The sequence below is a fragment of the Manihot esculenta genome, chromosome 1 (genome assembly GCF_001659605.2).
Source record: "Manihot esculenta cultivar AM560-2 chromosome 1, M.esculenta_v8, whole genome shotgun sequence".
NCBI classification, from domain to species: Eukaryota; Viridiplantae; Streptophyta; class Magnoliopsida; order Malpighiales; family Euphorbiaceae; genus Manihot; species Manihot esculenta.
The window spans coordinates 38,390,669-38,399,771 of NC_035161.2; the positions used below are offsets into that span (position 1 = coordinate 38,390,669).

Genomic DNA, 9,103 nt, shown 5'->3' on the forward strand with positions numbered 1-9,103 from the left:
ATTTATATGCCACGAAAAATTTAATTATTTTATGTAAATGTGATATTTATATTGTTTTAAATATGGACCATTATAATAAATAAAATTTATTTTTTTTTGAATGAGATTCGTGTAATCGAATATTATATTTTATTAAGATATTATTAATTAGTTTCGTATTATGATAATGATTATTGATATATTTTATGTTACTATTATATTAATTTATATTTAATTATTAAACGAAACATTAATAAAATGCATAGTTATGAATTTCAAATGGATTAGTCTTCGCCAATAAATTAATGTTTAATTATGAGATGAGATATTAATGTAGAAAGAATAAGTGCAGCGGATAAAAAAAATGTGTTTATGTTGATTTAAATTTATATTTTAAATTTTAAAATTTAGATAATAAAATTAAATATTTTCAATTCATTGGTATTACAGTGAAGATAACTAAATTAAATTTGAGAATATTAATGAAAAATTATAAAATAGTCCCTGATTTATCTTTGACAAAACCGATTTTTTTTATAATTTTGAAAATGCATATTTTTTTTATTTCTCTTAAATTTTATGTGATTTGAAATTGAGATAATATGTCTTTTATACAAATTATAGTTGCTTCATCTTTAATTAGTGTTTCGCGTTTGAAATGAATTATATCTAATTTAAATTTAATCATTTTTTAAGATATGAAATTGCTCTTTTAATTATTTTAATTTTTAGGTTAATTGGGGTTTTCTAAAAACTTTAAAGTTGAATTTATTTATTTATTTATTACTTTTATGTTGAAATTTCAATTATCTCTCTTCTTATTTGGACATTTGAACTTTGTCACCAAAGATGGCATTGTTGGCCCTGATACTATCTTTATTATCCCTTTTGGGCTAGTTGTTTCCTCGAATCCGGAGAAGGATGACTTGCAGCTATTTGATTGATAACAATTTCTTTATGTGGCAGTCATCCCTCATTAATCCTTTGGGTGCATGTGTTTTTCTTGGATGGAGATAGACTCTTTATCCTTTGACAATGGTGGTGGTCATTGTGAGTTTTCCAATTGTTGTTTTTCATATTCTCAGCTCCAATTTTGTTTTACAACCGAAATAACTACAACATAAAGGAGTTTCTTTTTAGCCATGGTGGCATACATGATATTTAGGCAAGTTGGTTACCAACTAAGGAATGCGTTGAGCTATTGAAGCTTTTGAATCTGAACCGGGTTCTTCTACCATTTCGGGTTTTTAGGGCTTTTGAGTTATGGGCTCCATTTGTATTTAATTTTTAATTTTTTTAGACACTAAAGGCTTTCTCTGTGCTGTATGTATGCATTGCTTAACTTGTCATTTCTTTCTTAATGAAATCTATCGATTGACCCCTAAAAGAAACTTAAAATTGTTAACTTAAATTGGCGATAAGCCCGACCGACCGAATCATAGCGTCAACAACTTATGCAAACTGCTTTAGTGACCCGTTTACAGATCCGGGCCCTGACCCTGATCCGGAAGCCCCAGATTCATGCAACTATTGGATAAGGGAAAATGGAACCTTTATAGATTAAAATTCTGGTCTCCCTGACCTGACACCCCTGACCCCAGTACAGACACACATCACGTCGCGCATACCAAACCCTAATATCTCCATCTTTGTATTCCCCTTTGGTTTCTCACTGGCCTCTTAGTTTTAACCGCTATGCCTTTCATCGCCCCACACCAAGTTCCCATTTTGCTTTCTTTCAGATCCATTTGATGCGTTCTGAGGTTTGCTTATTCCAATATCTGTACACTTTGTTAACTTATTGGAGATTGTGTTTATTCGCTTTGTGGTTGTGGTTATGAACAGGAGTGATTTTATTTCAATCTGCATGTTGTCCGATCATGGAACTGTAGATCTGAATCTGTGTACTAGTGTTGTGTTAATTTTCCCTGTTTGAAGATGATTTAAGATTGATCTTCACTTTTTTGGAGATGAATTACTGGGAATTGGTATTCGTTCCCATCGAAATTGTAGCTTCTTAGCTTTTCAACCTTCTGTGTATTATTGATCAGTGATTATCAGCTCCTATCTTACTATAAAGTTCAGATTTTTGTTGATGTTATTGTGGGGGAGATAAGGATTCTCAGAGGATTGGCTATTTCCAGACATCTCTCTCTTCCCCCCCCCCCCCCCTTTTTTTTTTCTTTCCGTGTATTTTTTTTTGAGGAGGTATTCTTGGTCCTTGAGAGTTGAAAATTTAAGGTGGCAAAGATGTCTTTCAAGAGCATACTTCAGGACATGAGGGGTGAGTTCGGTAGTATGTCTAGAAAAGGGTTCGATGTAAAGTTTGGTTATGGAATGCGATCGAGGTCACACAGGGTGGTCCAGGATAGCTCTTTCATGCCTGTTGATGCATTTAAGCAGAGCTGTTGGGCTAACATGCCGCCTGAGCTTTTGAGGGATGTGTTAATGAGAATTGAGGCATCTGAGACTACCTGGCCATCCCTGAAGAATGTCGTTGCTTGTGCTGGTGTCTGCAGAAATTGGAGAGAGATTATGAAAGAAATTGTGAAAACACTGGAAGAATCAGGCAAATTGACATTCCCAGTCTCCTTGAAACAGGTTTGAATATTTGGCCTCGTTTTGGTTTTAAATAAGTTTTATTTATATTATTTATGTGTTTGGCTAGTGCAGTGGAATCCAAAAATATGTTAGGAGGCTGGGTACTGCTTTTTATTTGAATTTAAATGTGTTATTCGTTATTTTTTTGGTTTTTTTTGTTGTTAATGGTGGAAAATGGTATGTTGGATTATTTTATAATTAGATTACTTTCATAAACTGCTCTGAACTCTGTCCACTTGGTTTGGCCTTTCAATTCTGTTCCTTTTTGTAGTCGTAAAATTTTTTTGCTTTTTTTGGAGCTTTTAGTAATTCCATGAGAAATTATTCAAAGATAATATTTATCTTGTTATAAAAACTCTTACAGAAAAATTAACTTCTGTATCTAAAGACCTAATGCTACATTTGGTAAGGCATAATTGAATATAGTGTAAACTAATATTCTGTTGAGTTTCATTTTTCCTTTATAGCTAATGTCAAAGTTATTGGGTTATTTTGTTTTGCAGCCTGGTCCAAGGGACTCTCTTCTTCAATGCTACATCAAACGGAATCGTAGCAATCAAACATATTATCTCTATCTTAGCTTAAATCAAGGTGAGTAACTAAATCTTTCTTATTTAATTCCTTTTTTTTTCCTTTTACTTGTAGATTTCTCCATGAGTTGATGTATTTTTCTTGCTGTCTATTTGGGAGATTATTGATGGTGCCATCAATTTACCAAGATATTCTGGAGGGTTTATTTCTCTTATAATTTTGGAGATGTGTATGTTTCTGTTTTAATGTGGGCTTTCTCTTTGAGCTGCTACTGTTGAACTGTTTTACTCATATAATCTATTGGCAGCATCAAATGACGATGGTAAGTTTCTTCTTGCTGCACGGAGGTGCAGACGGGCTACATGCACAGATTACATAATGTCTTTAAACTGTGACAACTTGTCCAAAGGAAGCAGCACATACATTGGAAAGTTGAGGTATTGTCAGCTATTAGATGATGTGACAGATCTTTTTTCCCCTTGTTTTGTAAGTCTAATTTTGTGGTTTCATTTCCGTTATAACAGATCCAATTTTCTCGGAACCAAGTTCACAATCTATGATGCACAGCCTCCAATTTCTGGAGCCAAAGTTGCTAAATGTCGCTCCACCAGGATAGTTAACATGAAGCAGGTCTCCCCCACAGTCCCTGCAGGGAACTATCCTGTGGCCCATATCTCCTATGAGTTGAATGTCTTAGGTTCAAGGTAAAGGGTGTTTTTTTAAAACTTTCTGCTTGTTTTAGGGTAATCAAATTATGTTCAATGGGAAAAAAAAATGAATTGAGGCATGCATTCTGGTGAATGTTGTTCTTTCCCATTCCTCTATGGAGGATGGATATTTAGATTCATTTATAATTTCCTGGGTGCCAAATTTATGTAATATTCAGAGGTCCAAGGAGAATGCAATGTGTTATGGATGCCATCCCTGCCTCTGCTATTGAACCTGGTGGAGTGGCCCCTACACAGACTGAATTACTGCATAGCAACTTGGATTCTTTTCCATCAATTCCCTTTTTTAGATCAAAATCCAGTCGCACAGAGAATTTCCAATCTGGTCCTTTGGCTGGCTATAAAGATGGAATGCTAGTGTTAAGGAACAAGGCACCCAGGTGGCATGAACAACTCCAGTGTTGGTGCCTGAACTTCAATGGACGGGTGACAGTTGCTTCAGTTAAGAACTTTCAGCTGGTTGCTTCTGCCGAGAATGGAGTGGGCAGGCAAGAGCATGAGAGCGTAGTACTCCAGTTTGGAAAAGTAGGAAAGGATGTGTTCACCATGGATTATCAATATCCCATCTCTGCTTTCCAGGCATTCGCTATATGTCTTAGCAGCTTTGACACCAAGATCGCATGTGAATGACAGACAAGCCGAAGGTGTGAACCCTGTGGCCCATTTATGAATTCGTGCAAGGTCTTTCTGACCATATAATGATTTTGCTGTTTTTGCTACTGAACCCACTGAAATATGATATCTCATGAACTTTTTTCTTGCAATGCTATCTGTATATTTATTAACTTTAAACTTTATGGTTAACTGCTGGTATATTTTTGAACTTAAAATGCATCGCCTGATTTCTCATTGCCTGGCTTTGAAATTTAGATTGATCTTATATCATATAGGATATAGCTTTTAGCAACCCCCCTCCCCCCCTCTCTCTCTCCTACTTCTCCCTTCCTGACCTTAGGCCATCAATTTTAGGGGTGTTCTTTCTCTATTTGGGTCTGATATTTTGGAATTTGCTGCATTTATCCTGACAGGTATCATATGGTTGAATATGGCATTTGTTGGCTTGTAGCTGCATGGCATGGGAGCATTCTGCGACAAAGTTTCTGGGTAGTTTAATTTGGTTCCTTCTAATTGCCATGTGAAGAGTTAGGGTTTTAATTTTTTGAATTATTCCTGTACATATTATGAGCCAAATGTGCTCCAATCTGTAGGATGTACCGTGGCTGACAAAATTGTGTTAGATAATTGACGCCTTAACAGGGAGTTGATTTTTGAGAGATCACATGTATTTTCCTAGTTGAAGGTTGGGTGGGGTGCTTCGGATGTTGTATATTTTGGAGCTCTGAAAAGAAATTGCTTCCCTTGTTGAACATTTAGAAACTTGGAATTTGCTAATCTTGTGTGCTTGACAAAATTAAGTGTACATGTTTACGTTGCAATTGGTAATGCGGTAGTCATGGTAGAGTTACAGTGCAAAACAACTGAAGATGTGGTGCAAATTCTTATTATCATTATTATCATTATTATTATTATTTCACTTTGACATTTTGCTTAGGCGCTTGATGCCCCCAAAACTTTGATTTACGTTGGGGTTGGGATGTTGGATCAAACTAGGCAAGTGCATCTATTATCGCACCCAAAGCTGTACTCTGATTTTTTTTATTTTAAATGGTTGTGGAAGCAAGGGATTTTATTTTGCTGAGAAATGGCATCCGAATTACCTTATCAACTTGGCATGTTTTAATCTGAGAATTGAGAAGCTTGTTTGATGTCATAAAAGGAACGGCCATTAATTTCTAAAACAATTCATACAATCTGTAAAACAGATTCAGATGCTGATTTGTTCAGAATTAGTAGCAATAAACATGATGTTCATACGCTTTAACCCTTATGAATGAAGTGGAGACGAGAAATAGGCATCCTTGAAGCTGTAAGGTAAACAACAAATTAAGACAACGTAAAAGAAATCAAAGTGCTTCTGAGAAAGTTTCAACAGGACAAGGGAACCGTTATTCCATGACTGAATGGATGAGCAGAGCATCAGAATGGTGGGGGTCCGCCAGGACCAGGTGGGCCATATGGACCGCGAGGTCCACCAAAGCAATCCTGTATCAACCAACAACAGCACAAGCAGTAGAACCTGCAAATCCACAGGACATTCAGAACAAGGATTTACTTGATCTATAAATTTTCACCCATTTCACTTACTAACACAATATGCTTTAATTAAACGACTAAATCAACAAAGCTGAGGCAAGGAGAGGATCACTTACAAAGAAGATACCATGCCGCATAAACCATCAAAAAATCCTCCAGGTCCAGCACCCCAAGCTCCTGGTCCACCCCAACCAGGCCCTCCAAGTCCCGGACCCCAGCCAAGTCCTCCGGGTCCAGGACCCCAGCCAGGTCCTCCGGGTCCAGGACCCCAGCCAGGCCCCCCGGGTCCAGGACCCCATCCAGGCCCTCCAGGTCCAGGTCCCCCTGGTCCACCAGGATGCATTTCCTAGTTCTTGCTCTACTGAAATGGACACACAAAGGTTCCTTAACTTGAAACGAAGATATCTGGGAAAATCAGAGCAGATGATCGCGTGAAGATACTTTAATAAACCTAAGGAACTCGCAGTGTTTGCGAAGAAATGTGAGAGTATCTAAAAAGAAAAACCTGACCAACATTTCTTTATAATTTTCAGTTGAAACCTACAATTCAAAACCTGCAAGCCTACAACTACTCTTCCTCTTTCACCTACCATCCAAAGCTTTCTGTGGGCTTGGCCCAATAACCAACACAAGGAAATGGCCCAGAAAGCGTAAATATATTAATGTCCTTGTAAGAATTAGGGGGTCCAGGTCCAGGCTGGTTGCATATGGTGCGGAATAATTGATGAAGTTGCATGACCGTGAGATGATAAGGAGATCGCAGTAAAAGAAAAATAAAAAAGACAAAAAAAAAAAGATGTGATTCCTGACGCAGAGTGAGTGGCCAATAAATGAGAGCAAGCCTAGTAAACTTGTTCTTTAAATGTAAATGAAACAGTCTGCCTTAGGCTACAGAGATGGGGCTTTCACCTCGGACATCAGTGTCAGGTTCTCGTGAATTATATCACAATAAAAGAAGGCAAAATAAAAAATCTGGTCCCCAACAAATGAGCAAGCTAATGTTTTGGACACATTTACTTGTCTCACCATTAATGCGGAAATGCAGCCGTTGGATTCTCAGATTTGGCAACCTGGGCCATGAAAACTACTGCTCAAATACTCGTAGAGATGGATGGAATTGATAAGTCGAAGAGAAGAGCTAAAAAATTTATGGTGTGAGAGATGAGCAAACCAGTGGTCCCAAAACCCAAGTGGATACAACCAAATGAAATGATGGAAACCCATTAACAATAATACTTGAAGTAGCTGCTAGTATTTGGAGGCCTGAGATGAGAATTGATTGGTCCATAAAATATATTCATTCCAATTATTCTTTAAAAAAAAAAAAAAAAAAAGAGGAATGTGGAAGAAAGAAAGGCAGAGATGTTAAAAGATGGGACATTTGTTAAATCTTCATTTTCCTTCTTTTCCTAACATGTTGGGCTACAGAATTTCCCTCCATGCATATTGCTTGCTTCCACACACCTCACAATTTCTTTCTTCTTCATCTCCTTTTCAGTCAAAAAGTTATTGAAATTTATAAAGAATATATATTGAAGGATGCAGAGAGAAATTTGTCATGTAGTGGACCAACTTCTACCAAATAACCATTTTTTTAATTATTTTTTTTAAAAATGGCACTGAACATAATTATTATGTTCCTTTTAGTGCCCATATTAAGATAAGATTTTTTTTTTTTTTACTTAAATTGAAACGCCAACACATTATACTATAAAAATCCTACGCTTGTTCTGTAATTAAACCAATACTCGGTATAAAATAAGAATTTTTTTTAAAAAAAGTAGAGAAATGTGCAAAACGAATTTGGAAACAAAAACAAATATGCAATCAGAAAAGTAGATTTATGTTTATTATAACAAAATTGAAACTAGAGAAAAAACCAAAGGGTTGGATGAAGGGAAGGGGAAAAAGCAAAAATACTTTAGATTGAGTTGACGTGAGTGAAATTTCACACACGTTTACAATGATCACAATACGTATAATTTTAATAAATAAATAAGGGAGGAAATGGCCAAAATTGGAAAGGTCAACCATTTTATTTTGGAAGACCGAATGAGAAGTGGACACGCTAGCATTTACTTTAAAAAAAAAAACTAGAACGGATATGATTGGACAGTGCAGGCCGACACTAGGCACTCTACTGTCTACTCTTGCTTTTTAGGCTTCGTGGCGGTCCCCCTGCTCCTAATCCCTAATTGCCCTTTGCTACATATGCGACTCACATAAAATTCACTTTTTTTTTTTTTTTTTTAAAATATCTATATATTGTTATAATTTTTGGGTCCAATTAAATTTGAAGAATAAGTACATTTTGTCCACTAAATAAATTGGATCTTAAGTAGGATCTTGTAATGATTGGGGAAATTGCTTTTATTTCTATGTTCTTCTAAATACATAGGTAGATAAGTAGGTCTGCATGCACAGCTTTTTAATCTTTAATTATATTATCCCTTTTCCTTATTAATGGTAAAACCCCTTTTTAATTATTAGAGAAAAAAAAAATGAATAGATGATTAATTGGCATTGAGATTTGGTGTGGTGGGGTCTGTCATGAATGGCTTTAACTATCAATCACAATCATCCTTTCCTATGCAATAATTGGGCTTATCTATACCTATCCAATGCCTAATCCAACTTACTATTTCATTCTTATTTACATAAACATCAATTTTAAAATAAAAGTCCTAATTCATATTGCCCATCGAATCGAATATTAAATTTGCAAAATAAGAAAAATATTATCAATATCAATTATTATTTCCTCAAATTTTTTCTTTTTTTAAATTGTGGAGAAATTATTAAAAAAAATATAATTATAATTTAATATTATATAGGGTAGTGATAAAAATAAATAATTAATTAAAAATAATAAAATTAGTAATTTAACATTTTTTTTAAATTATGTATCAATAATACATGAAAAATATCTAAAATAAGTCGTGAGTTTTCATTATAAAATAAGGTTATGTGATAAGGTTTAATAAATCGATAAATGGTTTTATCCGTGAAAAGGAAGATTCGAACGATCGGCTCTTAATCAAGACTCGGACAACCATTATACTCAAAACTCAAAAAAAAGACTCAGCCTCAGGACATGTCAACTTCAGGTC

The 9,103-nt window shown here is 35.3% G+C and overlaps 1 protein-coding gene and 1 long non-coding RNA gene across 3 annotated transcripts; one reads left to right on the top strand and one right to left on the bottom strand.

The window, feature by feature from the left end:
- The first annotated feature begins 1,557 nt into the window (after positions 1–1,557).
- LOC110612180 (tubby-like F-box protein 3) lies at positions 1,558–5,250 on the top strand. Of its 2 annotated transcripts, XM_021752888.2 has the most exons (6): positions 1,560–2,580; positions 3,084–3,171; positions 3,419–3,548; positions 3,636–3,815; positions 3,998–4,483; positions 4,868–5,250. In XM_021752888.2, the coding sequence occupies exons 1-5, from the start codon at positions 2,230–2,232 to the stop codon at positions 4,467–4,469; spliced, it is 1,221 nt and encodes a 406-aa protein (XP_021608580.1). In that variant the 5' UTR covers positions 1,560–2,229; the 3' UTR covers positions 4,470–4,483; positions 4,868–5,250. The 2 variants fall into 2 exon arrangements, with proteins under 2 accessions (XP_043817449.1, XP_021608580.1); XM_043961514.1 differs by having other exon boundaries at positions 1,558–2,580; positions 3,419–3,815.
- Positions 5,251–5,600: 350 nt separating this feature from the next.
- Positions 5,601–7,485, bottom strand: LOC110612189. Its single transcript, XR_002487442.2, has 2 exons — positions 6,110–7,485; positions 5,601–5,976 (listed from the first exon to the last, which is right to left on the bottom strand). It is a non-coding gene; the product is annotated as an uncharacterized LOC110612189 (long non-coding RNA).
- Between the last annotated feature and the right edge of the window lie 1,618 nt (positions 7,486–9,103).

What these genes read in the sequence shown, in the direction of transcription:
- LOC110612180 (XM_043961514.1), top strand. Translation starts at nt 2,230, where the DNA reads ATGTCTTTCAAGAGCATACTTCAGGACATGAGGGGTGAGTTCGGTAGT. An exon ending in TCCCAGTCTCCTTGAAACAG is followed by an intron (nt 2,581 to 3,083) that starts GTTTGAATATTT and finishes TTTGTTTTGCAG; the next exon opens with CCTGGTCCAAGGGACTCTCT. An exon ending in TTGAATGTCTTAGGTTCAAG is followed by an intron (nt 3,816 to 3,997) that starts GTAAAGGGTGTT and finishes TGTAATATTCAG; the next exon opens with AGGTCCAAGGAGAATGCAAT.